This window comes from Trachurus trachurus, assembly GCF_905171665.1.
Source record: "Trachurus trachurus genome assembly, chromosome: 6".
Lineage (NCBI taxonomy): Eukaryota > Metazoa > Chordata > Actinopteri > Carangiformes > Carangidae > Trachurus > Trachurus trachurus.
Window position 1 is genome coordinate 15,817,197 of NC_139897.1, and position 27,170 is coordinate 15,844,366.

Sequence of the window (27,170 nt, forward strand, 5' to 3'; positions counted from 1 at the left end):
ATAACAAAACATACTACTGCTGGGTTAGATGTAGGAATGCTTGTCTAGCACTATATTTTGCATGTGTGTGTGTATCTTCACTATCTAGTATGTAGCTATAGTTAAACAGCGATTAGTGGGCCTGTGTGTAGGTAGCTATCTACCTGTCTGTCTTCATCAGTCAGCACTTAAAAATCACAGGTACAGTTTGTAATTTTCTCATTACTTTACAAGGCTTGTGGTGTTATTTTCTCTCCCTTTCCCTTTAAAACTCTACACTTAATGAGGAAAACACATTAGTGTGCACTAGGGCTGTCACTTTTTATTCGACATTCGAATATTCGTTCGATTGTGGGGGGAAAAGTTCGTATTCGAGCATTAATGACCTGCTCGATATGCAGGCTGCAGCAAAGATTCTCTATTTACCGTCTTTGGCTGCAGTGCCCGGTGCCTGCATAGCGCCGCGGAACGTCCACCGGACGCGGAAGGGCCGCGAACAGCCGAGAAGCTGAGCCAGTTTACTTTCTGTGCCCATATTAACCGCTGGTGTGGTGTCGCGGCGTGCACCTCCGCGGCCGGCTCGCGCCGTGCAGCGTCTGGTCTATTTTGTGTGAGAGCCGCGAGCAATCGCGTCAAGCTGGGCAGGAAGTCAAACATGAAACAACGAGAGTATCCGGTCAATTTTCAAAATAAAACACCGCGACTGTGTGTGCTGCGGCTGCGGCGGCGCGGGGGGGGGGTAATAATCGAATATATCCGAACGAATTACGGGTCATTCAATAATCGTTCGAATGTCATTTTTCTAAAAACTGACAGCCCTAGTGTGCACACACACACACTGCGTGTTCTTTCTCTTTCTCTCTCCCTTTCTATAATAAAAAAACATGCACTCCTGGCAACCGAGGCTTCATTAACTCGCCCCTCTAGAGGCATGCATAATGAACAGTATTTGCTTTGCACATCAATGAGCCACGTCACACTTAACACAGGATAGCAATCTACCCTCACACATATGTTCACTTACACATGCGCACACACATACTCATACATGGTCACATGAACACAATATATACAATACTATGTACGATACGTGTATATAAAGAGAGAATATATAGAAAGAGAAAAGAAGTAATGAAAGGCTGGTGGGAGGGGGTGGGGGGCAGAGAGGAGACAGACAGAGCAAAGATAGAGTTGGGGCAGCATGTGTTGTGTCTCCATCCATCATAGTGAGTGTTATGTGGCTCTGAGCTGTCTGGGTGCTGTGTCATTACATCCATAATGCCTGTTGCCTCTCACAACACACACTATCAATCACATATATGCACGCGCACACACACACACACACACATACGGGTTATTGGATGTTTCAGGTAACACTGAACAGGGTTTAATTTTTACCAATGCAAACCTACTACTTTCCTCAGTAATTGTGACTAAATAACACCAGCGGCTGTGGTTGGGTGCACTGGTCCAATATTTGCTCATGCGTCCCACTGGGCCATCGGGCCAACACTGAGAGGGCCTGAGTGTGAATTGTAATGAACCTGTTCGTCTTTGACAGGCTACAACACCACCCCTTTATCGTTTTTATCATGATTAATGAATATATATATACACACACACACACACACACACACACACACACACACACACACACACACACACACACACACACACACACTGGCATGTACTAGTGTGTCCCAAACAGGTCTGTCTTTAACACAAAGTGTTTGTGTGGACTTGCAGCTACCATTGTGTTAAATGAGCTGAGCTGGACGGAGGCGCTGGAGGAGGTGTTTAGAAAGAACAGAGAGGACGACCCCACCCTTCTCTGGCAGGTGTTTGGTAGCGCTACAGGCCTCGCTCGCTACTACCCAGGTAAGAAAAAAAAGATTAATCTGACTTCTCTGTGTGTGAATATATTCACAAGTTAGCTTTGTCCACACATCACTGTGTAAAATTACCTCAATACATAATCTCCATTGCTCAACCTGCACAGATTTTATATGTGGTGCCACAGTGTTGTGGTATCTTTAACTGCATTGGTGTAGTGCTGCTCTCTGTCGTGATTGTTTTCTCTGCCAGGCTATTTCTATTCATGAGATTCCAGCCATCATTGACTCGGTAGCTTTATGGGAAAAAAGTTTATGTCTAATATTCAGGAATTTTCATTGGCCAGCATGTATTCCTCTCTGTTTCCTTTTTTATTTCTTTTCTCTTTTTTTGTACCTTTTAGCATGCATGATAGGCAGTCACACTCTCCAACTGGTTTGTTTTCATGGTGCCCCTCACTGACAGCATACAGATAGAAAGCAACTGATCATTGTCAAAGCAAGTGAATTCACTGCTCTGTGCTTTGCATCTCAAATGAATATTTTATCTTATTTCCCTGCTGTTTACCTCTTCATGAATAATTTTAGTGGGAATAAAATGTGTTATTATATAATGGTGTAAGAAATGAAGGATTCTATCTCACAATCCACTGTCATTATGGCAGATGTCTAAACATTGTTATATATTTTCCCAAAATATGGCCTGTCTTATCTACGTTCATAATAAATGCAAGTGACTCGTCACTGCTGAGCTTAATGTGATGCTGCATATTGCCAGATATTTTCAGATCAATGATGTGTCAGAAATCAAAACAAAATAAGAATTAATATTTAATTTCCTTTAATTATTAAGACGTTATAAACAACACACATTTAATTTCTTCCTAAAGCTTCTCCTTGGATGGATGCTCGTAAGACTCCCAGTAAAATTGACCTGTATGACGTCCGCAGGAGGCCTTGGTGAGAAATCTAGCGAAAATACAAAAGATTCAAATCTAAAATGCAACCCTGCAATCACACTTTTATGTGTTTAGGTGATTAGTAGTAGTATTTATTTTTATGTTGTGTCCTGTAGTTTACATATTGTATACTGTATCATATCGCTTTAAGACAATTTAGTATTTCAGTATTGTTTTTAGTAGAATTGCATTATGACTATTAAATATTTTAGGCTCTCTGATGTTAAATTGATAACAAATACAAGCATAATATAATTATTGTAAAATCTTATTTGAAGCAAGTTAGAGAGCAGAAAGAAAATAAATGCATATGTGTGGAGCACAGTATCGCACTGAACTCCAGTGACCTTTTGTTTACATTTTCCATATCATTGATATCTGAAAAGTATTGTTATTAATAATGTTATATTAGATTCAGAGTTATTACCCAGTCACATATATTACACAGTCTATCAGTAATATTGTGTCAAAGTGCAAATCATTGGCTTTCAACATATGTTTAACTGCTGTTGTGAGTGTGTTGTCTCAGTCCAACTATTCAATCATTAACGTCCACCTAGGTACATCCAAGGAGCTGCCTCACCCAAGGATATGCTAATCCTCGTAGACGCGTGAGTTACATTATAACTCAATTGATCCATAACCTTCTCCATGATTTCCCTTGATCATAATGCATGCCATTTGCCACATAATGTAATGTACATCCCAAGGCAGAGCCATTTCTAATTACATTGAGTGAAATCTCACAGGACAAGAATGGAGGAGACAGATTGCCATGAGAAGATTTCAGGTTGTTGTTGTCTTTTTTTTTTTTTTTTGCAGGAGCGGGAGTGTGTCTGGCTTGACTCTCAAACTCATCAGGACCTCCGTCAGTGAGATGCTAGAAACCCTGTCCGATGACGACTACGTCAATGTAGTTTATGTGAGTATTATTAAACCTTCCACTTGCTGAGCGCTGGGTGGTCTGTTTGTGTGAGGCAGCGGGGAGCATGATGCACGCTGAGAAAAGGGGACAGAGTGACAGACAGATTCAGAATGTGCGCATGAATGGGCTCGCGCATTTACATGCCCATTCACGTACTTTCTGATACATTCAAATGACGGACTGACATTGCACGCACACACACGCACACACACAAGAGGGATGGAGAGATGGATGACAAGTAATGAAATATGGATTTCTCTCCAGTCTGGCCACCCTGAAACAGACCTCTAATGAAATACCCACTCCTCTATTTGGTGTACAGGATTAAAACACTACATGCCCCCACCTCACCTCTTTACCCACATGTGTGCATGTGCATGTGTGTGTGCGCGCGTGCTCATGTGTGTACATTCCCACTGCTCCTAAATGAATTAAACCTCTGACCAGAGTGACTTATCCATCACCCTCTTGATCTTGCCATCACCTTTTCCTTTCATCACTGCAGCCATGCAATTCCTCTCAGCATTTCACCGTAGAACTCCATTAATCTCTTTGTGTCAGTGAATGATCTCCCTGTACACTGTATGCCTCTCCACCTCTATACACAACACCGCAACTTTCCTCTTTTCACCGCGCCCACTTTCTTCTCCCTTCATTTCTACTTTTCGCACCCACCAATCACTTCCGTCGCTCCCCCACCCTCCACCTTTTTCATTCCCCAGCCATCTATTCTAGGCCCTCCACACTTGCGATTACACTTGGAAAGAGCCAATCAGGGGACTGTGTGATGCTTAGATGGCTGTCTGTGAAGGTGTTTATTGAGATGGGTCTTTATAGAGATTGGAGCTGTCTTCATTCTCCCCGCACAAAGACAGCCATTCACACGCTGCTTCCTCTCCCCACGGGACACCCTTTGTCTTGGACACAATGTATTCTGTTTCATGGTGGACTTGTGATTCGGCAAAGGCTTGCAATTATCGAAATCTGTCGGGGACCTCAGTGTATGTGTGTGCTTAAAAAAGTGAAACAAAAACGAGGGAGATTGGTTGAAGAGTGAAGTGCAACTCTTGGCAGTCTTGGAACAGTTTTTTGGTTTGTTTTTCAACTGTCCTCTAAAGCTACAGTGGTCTGTAATGCATTAGTAGTGTGTCTTAAATTTTGTAGCTTTTGCCAGAGTTTCTATTGGTTACAATAACACTGTCCAAAGTAATTCCTGAGGTCTGGGAACACAGAGAAATCACTGGTGACGTACGAGCGCATAGGGAACATGAGCAGTTAGAGTACCAGGCAGGATTTAAACAAGCCAACAGTTTAGCCAGGTTATCCAAAACACTTTATCCTGAAGTGAGGGCACATGGGAAATATATGTGTGCACAATTACGACAAGTACAGAAAGTCAAAATTTACCAAATGGTCTGTAAACTGCATTTGGTGTTTTTAATAGACAGGGTCGTAATGTTTATGTTCATTGTCTTTTGTTTTATTTTCCAAATTTGTTTTACTGCCTGTATGATCATTTGTTCACTTTTTTGTATTGCCACATTTACAGATGAACAGGAATGATCCCTTAATTACCTCCATCCTGCCACTCAATATATCAGCAAGAAAACTATAAATCAGTGGAGGTCAATTTGCTCCTCCTCCACCAAAACTCATTATTCTTTCTCTCTGTCACCCTCTCCCTTTCCTTCTGTCATTGACTCACTTACTCATACACACTCACACACACATGCACAGCGCCCTATGTCTGGTCCTGAGGGTGTTGTAACCTGACACTAAATCATTAATCTCTGATATTACCCATAAATCCCTCCTCATTAACAGTAGCCCAGGGACTAAGTTGGCATTTGGTCATGGAAGATGCTCACAAACTTCCTCAGCAACTGCGGTAGGTCAGAAGAATGCTGATGGCTGTTCCTCCTCTCCTCATCCTCCTTTTTTATATATATATATATCATTTGTGTTCTTTCTTTCCCTCACTGAACCGCCGCCACTTTGATCCGGCGTGTTCAGCCGTGTTAGCCGGTGTCAGTGCTTTTAGCCAGCGCTAGGCCAGTTGGCAAGCCAGAGTACCAAACCAGTGTAGCAGAAAGTCCAGTGGGATTAGGGCTTGAAGATTAGCCTCCTCTCTTGTGTCTTCACTAATCCATTCCCAAGGCCTGGACCATCACACACACACACACACACATTCATGCTGATACAAGAGCCGTTGTAATAGGATCACGAGGGAACAGTGGAATTTGTAGTAGATTGCATTCACATTAGCGTACAAGGCCAATGACAATATCTTACAAAGCAATAATGTGCTTCCTCTGTATATGTTCTCTCCGTTTTTGACATAATGATCTACAAAAACAGCACCTTTCTGATCAGTGCATGATTCATTTGTCACATGTTGCACATGAGCTCATGATTTTCTATATGAGATACACACACCCCACCCTTTTCTTTTTCTGTCCTCTTCTTCTCGCTTTCTGCTCCTCACCCTCCCACATACCTGTCTCACCTTCCTCACTCTTCCTTTTAATAGATAATGTGATAAAAGATCCTCTGTGTTTTCCACATGGGCAATTATGTGCACCTCCATTATGTTAGTGCGTAGTGTTTCTGAACTGTCACCTTGATTCTGTCTTTTTCTTAAAGCACAGCTACACAGAAATGATGTGCACGTCTGTTTCTGTCAAGCTAAAAGGAACTTCAAGGCTGCCAGGCTTATTGGAAACACACACATACACACACGCCCAGGCATACATATGGTTAGAGATCTTTTTTCCTCACTGCTTGTCTGTGCGAATCAGTGTTTTCAGCCTCCCTATACTGGCCATCTCACAGAAACACATTGATTGGTTGAGATCGATGAGGTGCAGTATTGTTTCAGAAGAGTTCAGCAACACAATAGATGTGTTGCTTTACTACTCTGCTGCCCTGTGTGTCCTTCATGAACTCTTAGATATAAATATATAATGTTGTCTACTATATAATTCATTTTGTCATTTGCATTTATTGTCATTGTGAGCTCTTTTGAAAATGCCCTTCGTGTTCATTCTGGCAAAAGTACGGATTTTCAGGTCGGACATTCAGCAAGAGTAAACACGGACCGTCAGTTTGACTTGTAGCACAGCTCAGGATGTAAGGAGGAAGGTGTGTGCGTGTATGTGTGCTGGGGGGTGAAAATGAGGAGGTCTCACCTTTAAAAAAAGATGGTGTTGCTGGCTAACCTCGTTCTTATATAGCAGAATCTTGTTTCCATGGGTACCAAATCGTTGAGCTCCAAGGATGTGAAGCAATTAGTGGGGTTTGATGAATGTGTCTGTTTACCACTGCCTGATAACAGCCAAGGCCAGGTGTGTGTGTGTGTGTGTGTGTGTGTGTGTGTGTGTGTGTGTGTGTGTGTGTGTGTGTGTGTGTGTGTGTGTGTGTGTGTGTGTGTGTGTGTGTGTGTGTGTGTGTGTGTGTGTGTGTGTGTGTGTGTGAGAGAGAGAACTGCATTTATTTAATTTGCTGCATGTGTATACATGTTGTGGTTGTGTGAATAATTTCTGCCCCTGCTTTCCAGTTCAACACCAGGGTGAAGAAGACGGCGTGTTTCGATCATCTGGTTCAGGCCAATGTGAGGAACAAGAAGGTGCTGAAGGACGCTGTGCAGAACATCACAGCTAAAGGGATTACAAACTACACAAAAGGCTTTGAGTTTGCTTTCGAACAGCTCTCTGCGGTGAGATTTTCTACTCCCCTATTCTTTTCTCCAAGAACAACTTATTTTGTGTAACTGAGAGCACCAGAGGCTTAAATAAGTTTCAAATAAATGTGATTTGTGATGCCTTAACAATTTCAGCAGCAGCAGAGTCTTGTCTTTCACTGCCATCTGCTGGTTGGATTTATTACCTCGACTTAACTGCCCAGACAATGACAAAAATATTAGTTACATGCTGTAATGACATTGAATTATCAATGATTGAGATATAACAATATGACCTCAAGAAACAGGTGTCATCAACTGTAAATCTTGTCTTTTACTGAATATTGGTGATAGAGTTACTGTAGATATGCACAGTTAAGTAGGGTTTGGTAAGAAGAACTGTTTAAATCTGAAGCCCTGCAAATGGTCTGTTTGTGTTGGAGTAAACAAACAAGCGGCACAAGATGAAAAAGGTTTTATGTCTTGGAAGTGTGAATGTGTTTAAGATGATTCATGGCAGTCTGCCCATTAAATCATGAGCGATGTTTTCATTTTTAGCTGGTAATGAAATAAAAGGAAAGTTGGGGAGGTCACCAAAATAAATAGGATTCATCCACTGGGGATTATACACATCTTTCCGTCGAAATAGTCTCAGAACATTTTTGAGATATAATCCTAATGGTCTCTTTCACGTTGAGTGTTGATTGTTGATTGTTGAAGCACAGTTTTGTTATGATGCTGGTGAGACTAGATGAGACAATCAGAAGCCAGCGTTTTATAGCAGTATGAACAGGAAGTGTATTTTCCAAATTACTAGATGGATCAAAAAGGACTGACTGACTGAGAGTGTCCTCCTCATGATAAATAACATACAACAGAAATCACTGAATTCTTATGTATTTCCTTTGACTAGACAAATGTTAGCAGAGCAAACTGCAACAAGATCATCATGCTGTTTACTGATGGAGGAGAGGAAAGAGCTCAGGCCATACTGGAGAAATACAATGCTGACAAACAGGTATGTAGATCACACACACAGACACATACACAGGCACACAAGCAAACACACACACAAAGGCGTATGATGATACTGCAGTGTGAATTGTTTGCTTTTATCTACGTGGATGTGTGTAGTTTTTATTAGACTCAGCTTTTTCGGAGGTCCCTTTGGGTTGAAACTTCCGTGTGCATATCCTCTGTACCCAAAAGTTTATGCAGAAGGCAGATGAGGGTTTCTGCATTTTGTGTGAAACAAAGACCTGCTCACTCACTCACACACACACACACACACACACACACACACACACACACACACACACACACACACACACACACACACACACACACACACACACACACACACACACACACACACACACACACACACACACAGTCCTACAAATGAATACCCACAAATTTGCACATGCACAAGACAGAAAATTACTGTTTTAAATAGGTTTTCCGATTTGAATATGTCATATTTACGGTGAATTGACTGTTCGATTGATTAATTGTATTTAATCACAAATATATGACACATCATAGTGTATTAAAATAATCATTAAATCTAAATTAACTGTCTGTTCAACATTAAAGCAGAAACTAGCGTATCTAATGACATTTTATCGGGAACAAGACAATCATCGATTAACTTCACTTAATATTAAATGAACACAAATGATGAGGAAGACAAGTCAGTTAATTAGTATTGTGACTATATGAAGAGGTTATGTCATGATACATATTGCTGGATTGAATCTTCTGCTCCAGGTGAGGATCTTCACCTTCTCAGTAGGGCAACACAACTATGATAAAGGACCCATTCAGTGGATGGCCTGCTCCAACAAAGGTACAGCACAGCTCATTATAAACATCAATACTGAGTGTTGGCTCCAAAATTCAGATTAAGTTAGTTGTCAGTAATGATTTCAAATACCCTTTATACATCTAAAATAATTCACGTCACCATAAAAAGCTTTTGGTTCTTTTCCCATTATTGTAGTATATTTATTATATTGGTTGCCTCCTGTGTCTCATTTTCTCAGGTTACTTCTATGAGATCCCGTCTATCGGAGCCATCAGAATAAACACGCAGGTGATTTTAGAGGATTATCTATTTATACATCCATCCTACATTAGATATATGCATTCTGTCTGCACTGAAAGGTTCATCTGGAGGATAATATGGTGTTGTTTATGTAATTTAGGAGTACCTGGATGTCCTGGGGAGACCCATGGTTCTGGCAGACAGACAGGCCAAACAAGTCCAGTGGACTAACGTGTACCTCGATGCTCTGGTATGGCATCCATTATTGCGCCATGTTATACCAAGTTGAATAACGTAACAGCGTTGCTCTTGTTTTAATGTGATAAGATTCCTGTGTCTCCATCAGGAACTGGGTCTGGTCATCACTGGCACACTCCCCGTCTTCAATAAAACCAAGACCAAAGACGACAGGAACGGCGAGGTGTAGTGAAAGAAAAACAAATGCCTGAACAAACACTTGAAAAGTGGGTGGAATCCACAGCTCGACTTGGTAATTATATTCACCTCTTCCTTTTTTTTCTCCACAGCACCAGAATCAGTTGATTCTTGGCGTAATGGGGATCGACGTGTCTCTGGATGACATCAAGAAGCTCACACCACGCTTCACAGTGAGTTCGACACCCACATGTGATCACAGAACCTGTTAAAATAAAGTCTTGTGACTTCCTCACTCGCGAAAAAAACTTGTTCAGACTCTCTGTCTCTACAGGGAAGTTGACGAGTGATGTTGTTCCTTTACCAAAGCCTGTAATAAATCACAGTCTGATAAAACTCTCCTTATCATTAAAAACAGCCCATTTCTTGCATGTCATATACTCTTGTTCTTCTACAGTGGGTTCCTTCTTTTACACACAAGTACAAATACAAGTACAGTCATATGGTTTTGAGGACATCTAAATCCCCCTCTCTTCTGTTCATCTTTTGCATCAGATTGGTCCAAATGGATACTACTTTGCCATTGACCCCAATGGATATGTCCTGCTGCACCCCAATCTCCAGCCAAAGGTAGGCAGCTGGCCCTGTGTGTTGCTCTGTGTGGCTCGACAGGTCCACGACTTGAGACATTATATTCTACACTGATTATTCTACATGGTTACAAACTGCTTGCACTCAGTGAGTAATACAGTATGCAGGCTAGCAGATGGTGCAGGCTCTTTTCAGACTTTCTTCATGTGCCATCACCTCATCAATCTTCATAAAGAGAATTGATTCCTTAGTTAGAGAATGACTTGATATCGTCAGTCCTCATATGTCAGCCAAAAGGTCACTCATTACTATGTGAGATGAAATATGTTTGTAGCCTGGCCAGAGAACTGGCATATATGTTTAAGAATGAAGGATAAAAAGAGGCACTGTGACATACAGTAGACATAATGTGTTTTAAAGTGAGAATAGTACAGCCTGGAATATAAATGAAATTGCTCCATTATGAAAATATCTCATGGTGCTGCTGTTCTGCATTTTCACGCTTAAAGCTAAAAAAAAAAAAAAGAAGAAGAAGAAAAAAAGTAATGTATTCTGGCTGTACTGTTACTTTGAACCACCTCAGTTCTTGAAACATTTTAATAACATTATTAAATGTGTTTACAAGGCACAGATTGGAAAAATGGAGGAAATGTCAAACAATTCCACTATAAGTGGAAAAATGTCCCCACACTAATTTTATGTTGCCTTTGTTGACCTGCCAAAGGCCTCAAGTAGTCTTAGCCCTTCGTACGAATGCTGCAGGACCTCCAGCCACTGGCAGGTTTCAAGATGCGACCCAGTAGAAATTAGCCATGACCCCACAAGAGGTTCCAAACCGCTGTTCAGTGAATCCCACCACAGCTCACTTCCTTCAGCCTGAGGCAATGCAGTGCTGGGCTGCGTAGTGGCCATGTGCTGCCCAGGACTGAGCTCTGTGTTTGATTTCACGATGTTCAGAGCGGCACCTCCTTCAATCTAAAACACATGGATCCCTGGAGACATAGACTCACATCTCATCCGTCAATCTACTGCTTCACACTCTAATTCATCAAGACAAACACTTATAGGTCCAATTATTCAATTGTCAGTTTATTAGGTTTTTATCGAGGTGGTAATTCAGTTGTTGAAAAAGCACGATCAATCAAGTGTATGCACAAAGTATGACTGTACTGTAGGTCTCAGGAAAGTGACATGAAAAGAGATGTTATTTTTACAGACAGGGGGGAACTGGTGTTGTAAACAGAAAACAAGGCAGCACGGCAATGATGCTGTCAACTGGGAGAAAGAACTCTGGTCAAAGCTGCGTGATTCTGTATAGAAATAATTTTCAAGATGGCTTTTTTAACAGTTGATACAATGTACAGTACTATGCTATAAGTAGTACAGTAAACATTAAGTTTTTCCTTTGGTTGATTGTTATTTCTGTGATCATGGTAGTTTTTGATAATTTCCCATTCCTGTGATGTGAATTTTTGCAGACTTTCAAATGCATCACCATGAATCTGTCTATAATTTTCCTAGAGAAGGATTCGTAACAGGAAGCTCAGGCTCTATAATAAGTATGCTGTCACTTTTCATGAGGTGAGACAAAGTAGAAACACAGGACCATAGATTGAAATAGCTGCTCCTAAAGGTAGTCTTGTAGAGTGTCGTGTATTGTAGTCCCATAGAAACTATTTTCAGTAGATAGTAGTCACCAGAGGAAACCATCACTTTTTGTAGAAGTTTAGGATTAGGAGATCTGCAACGCTGTCTGAACTCCTCTTTGCTTTCTTCTGTTGACTGTGCTCATTGCTCTGATCATAGAAAAATATTAGAAAATTATATAATGTGTGAGCTTAATTTGTGACAAGGTTGAAAGTTTAAAAAAAAAGTTGGTTACAAATCCTCCGCAGGTCCTTCCTTTTAAATTAGTATACAAAGTAATGTCAGCGTAGTGCTATGATGCGTGTACATGCACGTGAAAGCATTGTCAGAACTCACTCAGTTTAATTTGACATTCAAGCAAGACAGGATTTCCATTATTATTCATATTCCTCCACTAGCCATCAGCACTGTGTGTGTGTGTTGAAGGGCTGCCTGTCAATCATTCATTGTCTCATTGAATCAGCCAAATGGGAGATTGTGTGAATGTTGATGGTCACCTTGGGCCCTTTGAACATTTTCTTCTCTCTTTCAATAAAATTCAATTCAGCTCAGGTAGCTTTATTGGTACGAACAAAAACATGTTGTTTCCAGAGCAGCTTAGAGATTTAAATATGTCATATATGCATACTGAATACACATGCCATACACTAATGCTAATATAATGATACAGTCCATTGTTTGATTTCTGTACAATCAAGTACAACATAGTAGAATATAGTACAAAACAGTTTAATGCAATTAATTTAATATGATCATATATCATATGTATCTGTGAGTCTGAGGATGTTGTTACAATCCCTCCGGCTGCAGCAGGCTGATACAGCTGCTATAGAAGCTGCTGCCCCTTCACCCAGGAGAACTGCTACTTTTCCCCTCTCGCTCTCTCTGCTGAGCAGTGCTTCTCTCTGTATTTGATTATGTTTGTACATATTTCTTATTCATCATACAAATCTCCCCCCGTTGCTGTAGTGTTTTCATTTTGATCTTCCCTCAACAAATCTCTTCTATGCGCACAGTATTCTCTCTCTCGCTCATTTTTTCCATTCTGTCTTTTTAATCTCTTTGCAATTCTCGATCCTTATTTCTTATTTGATCTTTTGCACTTGCGTCCTGGTTTTTTCTTCCTCCCATCCTTTTCTTATTCCCTTCTTTCTTGTTTATGTTTTTGATGTTTCATTTAGTATCACCCAGCGCTGTACCTCTTGATCTTTTACTCTTTCTTTTCTCGTTTTCATGTTTCATGAGACGCATCATCTTCAACATCTTCCTTTGCTGCTCCATTTCATTTCACTTACCATCAAATGTAAGGAACTCATGTAATGTAATTGACTGAGTGTTTCTTTTATTGCTTTCCTGTGCACCGATTCACACTTTATCCAGTGGTAGTTTGTTTATAAAATAAGGAAGCTTTGCTGTGACACAAGCAAAACTTTATTAGGCTACTCATTCCTTCTCTTCCATTTTAACTGAAATTCATTTTTGTTTATTTTTGGAGTCACTGCTTGCATATGTCAATATAAGTGTACTCTCACCACATCACCCTTGTGGAGGACAGAGCTGGTATCAGATTCCATATACTGCTGTTTTATAGAGAAGCACTAGATTACTGCTACCATTTTATACCACCATAAAGCCACTCAGACGTATAGGGTTTTTAAGAGAGGACATTAATAGGGTCCAGTGTCACTTTGTATCAAATCTGATTCAGCTGTGTCTGCTGTCACAGATATGTTGTCAAAGCGCTGCCATATGGTACCCTCCATTTTTCATACCCTGGATCTGATTAGATTCATGTGTTGAGGACAGTGATTGGCATCGCTCCTGAACTGAATACAAAGGAACACTGTGGCCCAAATAATTGAAGTCCACTATTTTATGCAATAGAAGTACTGAGATGCAGGGTGGATGTTCCTCTCTCTTGCTGATTGCCATGTAAGAACCAGTCTCTGAATAACAACTGTGAAATGGTCCATTGCTTTTTATAATATTTTACTGCATTAACTCAGCAGGTTTTAGATTAGAGTGATCTGAATGTGGGTTATTATTACACAATAAAGTTTGATCCCATGCAAACTCAGGACGAACTTAGAGTGCAGGGTTCTTCTCAGCTTTGTGTGCTGCAGCGGTCCGGTCGTGTGTCTCATAGCATTTTAAAAATTGTGAACTGAAATATAATCCTTTCCACAGAATCCCAAATTCCAGGAACCTGTTACCCTCGACTTCCTTGATGCTGAGCTGGAGAATGACATCAAAGTAGAGGTATACTTCACAGTAGTTAAGTGTCCATAAATGACAAAGAATGTTTTCAAATGAGCTGATACTCAGTAAAATCAGATCCAGTGTCACTGGATAACATTATGTACTGTGCATCTGCGATCCTTCCTTGTAGATCAGGAGAACAATGATCGACGGTCTGACAGGCGAACGCACCATTCACACTCTAGTGAAAACTCAGGATGAGGTAAGAGGAAACACGTCTTGCATTAGAATATGTGTGGGAACTTAAAATAAGTTTTGTATGGGTCTCCTGTTATACATTAATGTTGCAGATCTGTTCCCCGAAGTCGTAAAATAGACAAAGTCGTCCTAACATAAATGTCTCACAAAAATACATTCAATGAAACATTACTTCTTTTTCACTGAGGAAAAAAAAACCACATCTGTCACAGTAATATAAATACAATCTTGTCAAAATAATAGACTCATTTAGCAAATTCATCAGCTTATTGAGTCACATTTATTAGCTTACATTTGTCTCTGAAATTTACATTTTAATGCTCTACTTTCCACTTACATTTTAAATTTCCACACATTTAATTTAAACTTGTCATGTTCCCCGCTACAAGACATGGTTCACTGCTGTTTGTAGTAATTAAGCTCCTCTTGCGGCGAGGATAGTTCAGAATACCCATTCATTACTGTAATACAAAGGGAGGAGAACACTGAGAGAAAACACAAATGACAAATGAACCAGGCTCCCATCCAGAGTATTTTTAGACTACAGTTTATGCTTGGAATTCATTATAATCTTGTTTTATCTGGATTTTTTTTTTCACACATTCTTACTATTTAAAAAGAATATGTCTTTGTCCTGGATTTTTGTTTTGTTTTGGGAGGACTACATAATGCAGAACATCTACTGAGTTGTTTCCAATGACATCACAAAGCACCTCTGAATGCCAGTTGTTGCTGTGTGTTTTGTCTCTGGCAGAGGTACATAGATAGAGGAGTGAGGACCTACACGTGGGCACCAGTCAATGAAACCGATTACAGGTGAGTGAGTCATCACAGAAATTTTATAGTATTTATTTAGTGGCTCATTAAGCCTCCTCGCTGTCACTGAAGATTATTCACTGCCACTAACCAGTGAGAGTGCTCCACATGATGGAGGACACTACTTAAGCCAACAGGGGTCACTCTCTTGTTTCTAACATCAGGCTCTGCTTGGTTACTGTGAGAGATTCTGTTCTGCATTTCACTCATGGACATTAGTTGCTTATCTTTTTTGTTTTTCCCCCTTTTCACTGAGAGAAATTTCCTTAAACCACATTCCACTAAAGCTCTTAAAAAAAGCTCTTCACATTTTGAAGATTTCGGAAAACACCAAATGCCCTGAATGACCCTCAAACTTAGCTTAGTTTGAGTTTTCAATAACAAACGATCGACTCAAGTGACTTGTAGCCACAAATTTCCGACACCATCATCATCTTTTTTTCTCTGCAGCCTGGCTCTTGTTCTGCCTAAATACAGCGAGCACTTCATTCAAGCTAAACTGGGGGATGACATGAAACAAGCCATGTGTGAGTATAGCATACACCCATATGATAAACAGTGCACAAACAAACCAGTCACATTTGAATTTGCCTCACAACTCCCGTGCATACTTTGTTTGGGGTCATACTGTCCAGTATCTGGCTCCTCGCTGGAAACACAACCACTCCTTCGTATTTGCTGCTCAGATCAGCGGATCCCCACGGTGCTTTTCTTTTGTAGTGTAACCCACTGGTCAGTCGCCCTGCACTCCCACACACACGCACTCATCCACATGCTTTCCCTCTCCCGCACCCAGCCCTGAGCACTGGCTCTTTTGATCTTGTCAACATTTTTGCTCCACTCTCCTTCTTCACTCCCCTCATCTGGCCCTCCTTCTGGCTAAGAAGAAGATGAAACCTCCCTCACCTCTTCTCCCTGCTCATTATCGCCTCTCCTACAATACCAACCCCCCCCCCCCCCCCCCCCCCCATTTTCTACACTCTCCCATTGTCAGTATATTTCAGAGGCTAATTCTATGGCTGCCTGTGTCCTTAGTTTGTTTATTTCCAAAGTATACATAATTAACAGCATTTTTTTTCTGTCTCTGTCTAATCTGTAAACCTGTCCTCACCTCGTTCTCTTTATTCCTCCCACCATCCCTCTCCACTTCCTTCTTTTTATTTGTCTTCAACTCCCTTCTGCTCTCTGTTTGTGCTCTCAAGGCCTAACAGAACCAACATGTTCTTATACTGTACTGTACATGCAGCTGTCACTCTTTGTAATTCTTTGCATTTTCCTGTAACTTGTTCCCTCCTGTCTTGCCTCTTCACTGGAATTTCACAGCTTCTATTTGGGGCAAGTACTCACTCTTCTGTGTCCTGTCTGATGCTCCTCCGCAGCATGAGCACGATTATTCTTAACATGTTCCCATTGGATATATTTCTCATAATATTTAGTATGCATGCTAATAATGACAAAGTTGATTGAAGCTTCAATCAAGGGATGTAATTTAAAAAAAAGAAAAAAAAAAGAAAACCCACAGGCTTCAGCACATAACCATCTGGCTTTAGAGGATTTTTCATAACTTTGATGTGGCGCCACAAAGCATAAACTCCTAATGGCACAGTTATTCCAACAGATGAGATTTTGACTGAGTGTTTCGGCCTCTGTATCACTCCCTCTCTGCCATAACGAGTCTGTCACTGTGCCATAAAGGCTGTCAGAACGTTTACAGGCCTGTTAAAGAAAGTAACACACCATGCCTTGCTGCCACAGACTACTCCGATAGGGAGCCTGGGACTCTAAAGTTCTCTGTGCAGCCATATAGAGTTTCACACTGGAGCCGGACCACCAATGCCTCGATCCATCTCGCCACTTTCTTGCAGTAGGTGGTTCCTGCAGCCACCTGTCCTCCTAATACATTAGGGACATTTCCCAGCCAAGGGCGTGATAGATGAACTTTATTTATTTATTTTATTTACATCCATATAGAAGGAATGCTGTGTTTGTTGAATTAATGACGTAATACTTGGGCTGAAGAGATGGTGACAGAGAAAGAAAGAGTGAGAAACAAGAGAAGGAGTATATGGTGTGGAAAGCAAATGGACAAAGAGACACCCTGCCTGGACTATAGTGACAGAAGGACAATGAATCTGCCTGTTATGTTTTATGTGAAGGACATTGTTTTATCCTGCACCAGATTTCCATGACCCCGAGGAAACTCAGTGCTCAGTAATTGTTTTTGCAGACTGCACCACACGACTCAATATATTTTAAAGCCAATGTCCAAAATGTCTTCATTTTAAGAGACTAGTGAATGATGGCCATCGCTGCTTGTCAAGTCATTTATGAGATAAGAATTACCAGACAGCACTTGAAATGAAATCCAGAGCCAGAGCAGACAATGCATACAAGTGGAATTTTCTTTATTACTACTGTATGTTTACCACGTTGCTTCCTTGCATGTCCATGCTGAAGTCCCCTTCTGATCATTTAATTGTTTGTGTTTCTAAAAAAGTGCATCCCTACTACATAAATATATATATATATATATATATCTGGTTTATAAATATATTCTATTTTAGTTAAACTTTGTCCAGTAGATCCACAGCAGAATAGTACCTTATCACCTGCTGTGGGAAATATTTAAAAATGTCAGCATATTTTCCAAGGTATGACATCATTTGACAGATGATGAATGAATTTTTTTCACTCTTTGTCTTTCCTACTTCCTTCTCCCCTCATTTCTTTTTCCCTGGGGTCACAACAGGGCAAGAAGGCAAGTATTTCCCAGTCTCTTATTCTCTCATGTCTCCCCACTGCATCCACATCCACACTCGCTTCCCTTAATCCATCACCTCATATCTGTCCAATATTTTATGTGTCTGTGTCTGTGCGTGTGTGCGTGCGTGTGAGTGTGTGCCTTTTAGTTTGAGTATGTGTACTAACTGTGTCCATGTATCACCCACTAGCATTGTCTATAATTTGTTATGACCATCTACATCAGAAATAACAGTGCATTTTCATTAGTTCATCAATAGAAATCACTTAATCTGCCAATATAATTTACAGCAGACTACTGAACAATTTTATCAGTTATGAGCCTGAATGAGATGTTTTTTTTTCTGTTTTCAAAAGCTATGGAGACCATACAGCTGGAAAGGTTTGATGAGTATGGTTACACCTACATCGCTCCAAGGTGAGTGATCCCCACGCTACAGTACCTCACAAACCACTTTCAAGATACAGGAACAAACACGGAGCCCGTACTGAAGCTGATTAATAATGTTTCTTCAGGGAATACTGCAAAGACCTGAAGTTGTCACTCAACAACACCCAGTTTCTCCTCGACTTCAACCAGTACATTGACAGGAACACTCCAAAAGCCTGTGAGTCATGCATCTTTCATGTATTTGACGCACTTCCACGGATTGTGACGTCAAGAGTATTTTAATGCCACTGACCTGCACAGTTTCACCCGTATCAGTATTCAGTATGTTGCGTTCGGATGTGTGCAGAGATAAAACGTGAAGTTTGTGAGTAAGTGTACATGCATGGTATGTTTTATTGTGTTATTGTTCCATTCTGGTTCACTTCACGACGGTCAGCATCTGAAGGTCAGAGAGTGACTTTGGTCATTCGATTAATATGATCTCAGCACGGTGACATCAGCCAGACCCACTGAGTTTCCAAGAAGAGTGATGCAGTCATGCTACACAGTGACTCACAGATTGGTTTGTCATCATCTAATGGATTCCTAGTATGGTTTACCACCATCATCCAGCTAATGGATCAAGCTCTCCTTCATCCATTATAACTCAAGGTCATTACTGCTCCTCTGTGTTGCCATTTGTGCAGCATGTTGAGTCTCCATCAAAAGTTCTGGACATGATTCAAAGCAACACTCGAGAGGCTGTGATCAAACCGTGCACATAGTTTGAACAAAATGTCCTCCCATGATTCCTTTTTGGAAAAGTACTTTTCTTGACAATGGCTTTCAAACTCAATACTTGCCTCCCTCGTATAGCTTCAACAGCCAATGCCTCACAAAGTACCTCCTAATGTCTAATGGTCACTCAGAGAAGACCTACAAAACTATATCTCCTGGCTCGATTATTTCCCAAAATGTGCTAGGAGATCCATTTTCCCCTCATTTATCCAGGGAGAAGACTTGGTTGAGCACGTCTGCTGTTTCAGCCTCTGCCTTTCACCTTCATAAACTTAATCACCAGTCTCCCTTTACTAGAGAAATACAGGAGTGTGTGCATCGCTCAGTGGCGGCCAATTCATATGCATAGCTTCTCCATTTTACCCCGGTTTGTCAACAATAGGCTGCCGTTGCTTCTGTTGCCATGTTTCCATATCTAGTTCTGTTATTGTGGTGTTGTAATGTCTGCAATGTGTAAAATGTATCTTGTCTTTAAGGTAATGTGTCCCTTGTGAGCCGACTGATCTTGGATGCAGGTCTGACAGCTGAACTGGTTAAACTTTGGAACGAGCAGCCAGCGTGAGTGCCAAACCTTTTCTGCTCTTCTCCTGCCTCACGCTATGCAAAAACATAACCTTCTCCTTTACTCTGTGCTATTTGATGCTACATGTTCTACAATGCAGATGCTTATTTCATGCACAATTTACTGATTGAGCCCGAGTCCCCTTTCTTTCTTTTTTTCTTTCTTTCTTTTCTACTTTGTGAATTGATCACATTTAACTAGTGAAACACGATGAAAGCAAAGCACAAAATGCATATCCATACGGAGCTCTGCCAAGAAATGCTGTTTTACGAAGAAAATAAAATGATTACATCAGTGTGTCTCCTTTCATGGTATGCCCACTTGTCTGAAATAATGTGAACACACGCGTGCACACACTGCTGGGTATCTGTTTAACATTAGGACGAACCATAGAGACAAGTGATTGTGTGCATAAAGCAATTTGTGTCGTGTCTGCAGCTTTTGGTTTCACAGTTCGCAAACACTTTCTCCTCTAATCATTGACTTTTGATGACTTTGATGTTTGATTGGCTGTTGGCCTTTCATGTGCGCAGGGACGGGATAGTGGCCAGGTTCGTAGCCACAGATGGAGGAATCACAAGAGTCTACCCGAGAAGGTACTCTCTCTCTCTCTCCTCTCTCCTTCCTCTCAGTTTCGCTTCTAGCTTCAGCTCTTGGGTTGTGAAATAGCGCAACGTAAGCTTTGCCCAAATATGTGGTGGTGTAAATGTGCGAGAGGGAAATGGAGACAGACTGTGATACTCTCAGGTCGAGTGCCTCTGGCTGCTGCGCTCACCTGCTCCACTGGGTTATTTCCTGAACACGGAGGATTAGATACAGTACTTTCAGCTGAACCAGGCCAGTACAGGACATGGGTCACATCCACAGACCCAGCAGCCAAACGCAGCTCATTTTACCCAATTTCCTACTGCTACTTTTGTCTGAATTACATTTGGGGTTTCCACTGTATCAAAATATAACATTCCGACTGGAGATTAATGTATATTCCTCCTGACTATAAAACATGAAATACAATCAGTTATTGCTTTTACTGGACCATGCCCATGTCATATATCAGCTGCACTGGGTGTGACTCTCATTTCGATGACTAACATTTGGCTGCGGATTAAAATATAAATTGTTGAGATAGATCAAACACACTCACACTCAGTGTTTTATGCTTATTATTGTCCATATGTAATATTATGTGACTGACTATATTAATGTTTTCAGCGCTGGGGAGGAGTGGACCGAGAATCCAGAGACATATGAGTCCAGTTTCTACAAGAGGACCCTGGACAATGAAATTTATATTTTCACAGCTCCATCTTTCAACAGTAAGTTTTGTGAAAGGGTCACATATGTGTAATGTGTGTGTTTTTTTGGAGCACGAGGATTTTCAATGTGGTCTGGCACTGAGCCTATCCTGCTCTCTGCCTTTGGACGTCATCCCAACCCTACTGGCAAAGATCACACTCAGTCTCAGGCCTCTGATATCACTCTCTTTATCCTTCTCCTCTTCCCGCTGTGTCTTTCAGCGCTCAGCCCCACCCCCTCCCCTCCCTCCTGCCCTATACACTTCCTGTTATCTCCACTGATCTCTCTAACACACATCAGGACAGGCAAATGTCAGTGTAATGTAGCCCTGCTTATGGCTACACTTGACTGGATTAACACGTGGACCGGCTACGCAGGCTCCACTCCACTGACATGAATTACAAGCAGTTAAAAATGCATGGAATTTCCCTCAATGGATGCTAGGTGCTTATTCCCATGTAAACTGTGCTGCACATTCTCTGCATGTACTTTTCAACATGATTCTGGCAAAATTGCCACAAGCACTCTTTCTTTTTACTTTCGTGTGTCCCTTCTCAACTGCAGCAGAGAGCAAGGAGCCTGTTTCTGACTCGGGTATTCTAGTGAGCAAAGCAGTGGACCTCACTATTGACAAAGTCACTCTCAAACCAGCAGGTCAGTGTCTCTGATGATGACGGATTGATTGTGTCTTGTGATGAAATGCAATTGAAAAGACTTGATTGCGATTCATCAGAGTTGTGCTTCGGCCTGATTTGTGGTTCCTTCTGTAGTGGTGGGAGTGAAACTCAACATCTCATACTGGATGAACTCGTTCATGAATGCCACTTTGAAACTGAATGTAAGTTGCGTTAATAGCTAAAAGTCACAAAAGGACACTGTGTCTGAGACCTTGGGCTATTGGTGTGTGGTAATCATTTCTTCTTTTCTTGTCTCACTTTTAGTGCAAAGATGAGATCTGTGGTTGTCTGAGGAATGACAAGGTAAGGTAACAGCCTTGATTATATTACCTGACAGAAGAAAACCATTATGATAAGACCATTGCCTACGATGTAATTACATACTTACGTTTAATTAGTATCTCTTTTTACCCTATTGGCAGGTGATTTTCAACTACAGTATTATCACTAGGGTTTATTACATTTTTTAACTGTCCTCCTATCTTTTCCCCTGCAGTATGTGGACTGTGTGATCCTGGATGATGGAGGGTTTCTTCTCATGTCCAATCAGGAGGAGTATATCACCCAGGTGAGCTACCAAAGCCACAAATGCATCAATTATCTGTTGTCTATCTCCAAATAATCAGTAATGGGTAACCCATCTGGAAATAAAACACACAGTCACTTCGGATTGAGAATTTCATATTCAGCATTCATATTTCATGCTTTTCTCTACCTCTGGCTTGTTTTACCATTGTCACAGGAATTCATCAATCTCATACAGAAGTCAAATAAAGGTCGTATGACTCAGCTAAGTTATGAGAATGGCCTGTTAGCTCAGAAAGCTCCTGTAGGACAGCAGGACATCCATTTCTCCCATAAAGCAAAGCACTAACCACTGGAGGAGGATCAAAGGGAAGGTTCTGATGGGTTTTAGTCAGTCAGGGAAGCTGTAGTGAAGGGAGTCCCCTGTGTATCCGAGAAGTCAGCTCGGTTCTCTCAGGCTGCTATAGGCCCCTGAGTGTCAGTGGTGGAATATACAGTGAGTTTTGCAACATTTCATGTCAGTCAAGACAGGACATCTGCTTTCTTTGATCCATTTGAACCATTACAGCGTCTGGCACACATGCAATTTATGCTCTTCAAGCTTTTGAATAAGCACCCTGCTATCCTCCTCCTTTTTGCAACTCGTGATATATTTGGCGTCCGCAGGGTCGTGCAGAATTTTTGGCTGACCTGTAGTTCAATTATCACAGTTACAACAAACGTTTTTACAAACTTTATGCTCAACCAGTTAGAATACGTTAACTCTGCTGTTAACACCGGCTCGCTCTCCCAGCTGTGTGTGAAGCTAAACATTGACCTGTTTTATGTGACAATGAGAGCAGCATAACATAAACAACACATGTAACAGGTGATACTGGAGCGCACTGCCACGCTTCGCCTAACCTTTTTGATCAGAGGATGAAAGAGAACAGCAGCGGTACGCTCTATGACGTACCGGTGCCATGGGGGGGGGGGGATTGTCAGAGGCAAATCACACACAAATGTATGTTTGTTTGTTTTTTAAGTATATTTTTTGGGGCATTTTTTGCCTTTAATTGATAGTTCTTAGTGGAGAGAGACAGGAAATGGGGAGAAAGAGAGGGGGGAATGACATGCAGCAAAGGGCCACCCGGGCGGGATTCAATACAGGGCCGGCTGTATAGCCCATGGGGCACCTGCTCTACTAACTGAGCTAAACGACGCCCCGTTTGTTTGGTTTTTTTTAAAGTGGCTTTACATTTTTATTTGTGAATGTGTCCTCATTCTAGATTGGTCAGTTCTTCGGCGAGGTGGATCCAGTGCTGATGATCAACCTGGTCAACACGTCACTGTACTCCTTCAACAAGACCTATGACTACCAGTCGGTCTGCGACCCAGAGAAAGACAGCAAGGCTGCTGCGGGACCCCGCTCCGTCTTTGTGGTTAGATACTGACTCACACAAGCTGTCGGGCAGCAGCAGTCACTCCCACTCTCACACAAGTACTGTTTACCCATTTATGCACTGAAAGTAGCCCATGCGGCCTTGATTCTACAAAGTGGTAGGACAAAAATCTGTTCACACAAAACTATAATTATTCTTGATTCTTCTAGATGTGATTCTACGTTAAAATCATTTTAAAAAATTCTGATTGGTGACTGACAGTTTCCTGCTTTAGTTTGGATTTGGTGTGACTTCATCTTCCTTTCTCTCTCCAGCCTACCATTGCAGACTTGCTCAGTATTGGCTGGTGGGCTTCCAGTGCTGCCTGGTGAGTGTACTGTGCTGCCTGTGTTTTGTGTCTGTCACATTTTGTGTGTTGTGCGTATGCTTCAGAGTGGGAGTGCATTTGTACTTTGAGGGCAGGAGTTTGTTTGGGAGTGGGCTTGTGTGGTGTTGAAGGATGAAGCTGGCTGGGTCAGTGTGGGACAAGGGCAGTTACACAACGTCATACTGTTTCACCACCTGCGTGACTTTCCAACTGCAGGATAACCAGCTTTTGGGATAGAGTGACTGATACTTCCCATGACATTTACATCATCAGTGACTCTAGCCTCTAGGCTTTTATTAAAAAAGTGTTTGGTTTCTTGATGTAAATAAGTAAAAGATGGTCTATTGACTCATATGTGATTCATTTATTTGGTTTTCATTCTCTGTGTCTAGGTCGATACTCCAGCAGCTCTTCTTTGGTCTCATGTTCCCTAACTTTCTAGAAGCAGGTGAGCAACAGAGGCAGAAAACTTAATCATCAGACTTATTTAGATAAGACATCAGTATTTGGCTGCCCATCTGTCAGCTTGATCGGTTTTTATCACGGCACACTCTCCCTAATCCTTTCCTGTCTTTTTCTTCATTTAACGTGTCTCATATTTTCAGCGGAGTCAGCAGATGAAGCCATACCAGATGCCATGTTTAAGGAGAGCTGTATCACAGAGCAGACTCAGTACTTCTTTGACAATGATGAAAGATCCTACTCAGGTGTCCTGGACTGCGGAAACTGTTCCAGGTATTTGTGCACATCACTTCACCCCGATGCATGTGAATGAATCTGTGCAGTGTGAGCTCTATTTCAGAGGTTTTGTCTATTCACATTGTAAACTGGTTCTGTTATTAAAGATGTTCCACCTCATACTGTATCTTCTTCCTGAACATCCTTCTGTTTAATGGTCCGTGGGGACGGGTCCAGAATAGTGTTAGTTTCCTGGCCTCCTCTGTTTCCCAGCCTGAAATCAGGCAGCTGTTTTCTGATGAGTTCTGATCAGACACAGATTACCTTGATCTGTCAGTGACCGGAATTACAGAGGGAAGCACAAAAGCCCTTTTATCTGTTTTTCTTCCTTCTCGCTCTGGCTCTACTTCAAACTCACGAATACACACATTCACGGACCACTGCACATTTACTTTGCTCTAACCTCCTTTTGTGTCAATTTGGGCTGTGTGAGAGGGTTAAATATGGCTGTAATTACTGGGTATTATGAGTCCCACGTGTCTGGTGCTTTACTCCCCAATGTTAACGACTGCAGACACAGAAACTTTCATGACCACCATAAAAAGACAATCCCAGAGGAAGGGAAGAGGTATGGATGTGTATATATGTGCACGTCTGCACACAAACCTGCATGTGAATACAGGATACACTGTGTACTCTATATGTAAATGCATTGCACTGTAGGGGAATTTATTATTGCATGTTGATAATAAAGAGCTGCATGATGCCCTTAGAGCACAGGTATTTTACTGTATATGTGTGTGTTGCTTTCTAGGATGTATCGTGCCGAGAAGCTGCCTAACACCAACCTGGTGTTCCTGATCACTGATGCCAAGGCAACGTGCTTGTCGTGTGACCCCAGACCACTACGACAGGCTGAGCAACCCTGTATCCTTTCACTCAACTCGTAAAAATCGAACACAGTTACACTTCCTTTTTTAACTCTCCAGCCCTCCATCCATCACCCACATGACAGCAGCGCTTTAAACTCTCAATACAAGGACACACACCTAAGGAGTTTGCAGTAGGTCCCTCCTGAATGTTCACGGGTGAACAGTAAACCAGATGCACGGCATATGAAAGCCAGTGTCGAGTTACTCCCAGATTACATTTCTTAGTTTAAAATCATCTGGGCTGCATGCTGCCATCAGGATGAATTAAGGTTAAGACCAGGGGTGTGTTTGTGTGTATGCACACTACAGTGTGTGTGTGTGTGTATATGTATGTTGAGGATATCTGTTTGACAGATGTGCCTTGAATGTAGCTTCCTGCTGGTGTAACAGTAAAGGTGTCATCATCAGAGGGCGGCATGATGTCACAACAGGGGTCTCCAGTTGCTAATAATGACACCACTCAACTCACAGAAATGCCAACACACATATGATACATCCACATGCTGCAGGAGCACACTAAATATATAACTGCATATGACATGCGTTTAATAGTGTTTGACCACATAAAGTAGCATGTATAATATTGTCTACGACTGCCTCTATAAAGTCTTTTATTTAAGTCTTAAGTGAATAGAAGATCAGCAAATCTGTGGGAAAAAAACAAAAACACAAATACGTCAGAGTATCTGTAGCCAAGGCTGATGAGTTGGAACTGCAGAAGACTCTCTGGCAGGGAAGTGAACACACAGAACATCATTTAACTGTTGTTAAAAGTGTTAAATGTGCACCGCTTGATTGTAAATTTTCCTAAGAGTGTGTGTTCAGCTGAAGGTCCAGATCCATGCGAGCTGGCCCAGAACCCCAGATACCGCAAAGGGCCAGAGATGTGTTTTGACAACAATGAAGACGTAAGAAACAACCGCACATGTGCCGCTCTGCAAGAGAATATTGCTGGAAACAGCTCTATTAGTGAGGTTTTGCAGTTGGCCTCTGTCAATTTCTGTCTGGTTTTAATTAGCACTGGGATTTCTGCATAGATTCAAAGCAGCGCCGGCTGCCTGCTCTTCCACTCTGATCTATTCTTGATTTATTCATTTGATTTATGTAATGAAACTATCTATTTTCATTGCTAGTTTGTCTTTATTTCTGTTGCTTATATTTTTCACTCATCATCTGTCATTCTTGTTTTATGATTCTGCATCTGCATGGCTGCTGCTCTTGTCTGGTAGGATGAGCCCTTGTGCCCAATCAGCAGAGGTTCTGCACTGAGCTCATCACCACTCTTCTTGTTTCTGCTCCTGGGTTCAGGGTTGGTGTCTCTAAAAGCTTCTCCCTCAGTGCCCTGACACTAAACATTTAGCTCTTTGACATTAGGTCTTCCTGTGCCATCACACAGTGTATAGTAGAGCTGTATCAGGCAGTACAGCGGCCAGTCAGTCCTCACAGCTACTCTGATGTCACGTAAACTTTAATTATTACAAATGTTATTAAATTTTTTACAATATTTGCAAGGTAA

At 41.5% G+C, this 27,170-nt stretch overlaps 1 protein-coding gene across 1 annotated transcript in view; it reads left to right on the top strand.

Moving 5' to 3' along the window:
• Positions 1 to 27,170, top strand: part of LOC310987097 (voltage-dependent calcium channel subunit alpha-2/delta-1) — a gene marked incomplete at its 5' end in the record, with an annotated part of 55,215 nt that overhangs the window by 26,316 nt on the left and 1,729 nt on the right. Inside the window, 31 exons of the mRNA XM_083973265.1 lie at positions 1,726 to 1,857; positions 2,702 to 2,771; positions 3,331 to 3,381; positions 3,593 to 3,692; positions 7,252 to 7,410; positions 8,288 to 8,392; positions 9,145 to 9,223; positions 9,420 to 9,469; positions 9,582 to 9,671; positions 9,768 to 9,842; positions 9,949 to 10,029; positions 10,352 to 10,426; positions 14,222 to 14,293; positions 14,424 to 14,495; positions 15,246 to 15,307; positions 15,758 to 15,834; positions 18,425 to 18,485; positions 18,584 to 18,675; positions 19,712 to 19,793; positions 20,331 to 20,393; positions 21,010 to 21,113; positions 21,658 to 21,747; positions 21,864 to 21,931; positions 22,035 to 22,073; positions 22,267 to 22,338; positions 23,564 to 23,716; positions 23,992 to 24,044; positions 24,437 to 24,492; positions 24,650 to 24,779; positions 25,537 to 25,649; positions 26,480 to 26,562. Of these exons, the coding sequence (XP_083829391.1) occupies positions 1,726 to 1,857; positions 2,702 to 2,771; positions 3,331 to 3,381; positions 3,593 to 3,692; positions 7,252 to 7,410; positions 8,288 to 8,392; positions 9,145 to 9,223; positions 9,420 to 9,469; positions 9,582 to 9,671; positions 9,768 to 9,842; positions 9,949 to 10,029; positions 10,352 to 10,426; positions 14,222 to 14,293; positions 14,424 to 14,495; positions 15,246 to 15,307; positions 15,758 to 15,834; positions 18,425 to 18,485; positions 18,584 to 18,675; positions 19,712 to 19,793; positions 20,331 to 20,393; positions 21,010 to 21,113; positions 21,658 to 21,747; positions 21,864 to 21,931; positions 22,035 to 22,073; positions 22,267 to 22,338; positions 23,564 to 23,716; positions 23,992 to 24,044; positions 24,437 to 24,492; positions 24,650 to 24,779; positions 25,537 to 25,649; positions 26,480 to 26,562 (2,609 nt within the window). The remainder of the gene's footprint in view (positions 1 to 1,725; positions 1,858 to 2,701; positions 2,772 to 3,330; positions 3,382 to 3,592; positions 3,693 to 7,251; positions 7,411 to 8,287; positions 8,393 to 9,144; positions 9,224 to 9,419; positions 9,470 to 9,581; positions 9,672 to 9,767; positions 9,843 to 9,948; positions 10,030 to 10,351; positions 10,427 to 14,221; positions 14,294 to 14,423; positions 14,496 to 15,245; positions 15,308 to 15,757; positions 15,835 to 18,424; positions 18,486 to 18,583; positions 18,676 to 19,711; positions 19,794 to 20,330; positions 20,394 to 21,009; positions 21,114 to 21,657; positions 21,748 to 21,863; positions 21,932 to 22,034; positions 22,074 to 22,266; positions 22,339 to 23,563; positions 23,717 to 23,991; positions 24,045 to 24,436; positions 24,493 to 24,649; positions 24,780 to 25,536; positions 25,650 to 26,479; positions 26,563 to 27,170) is intronic.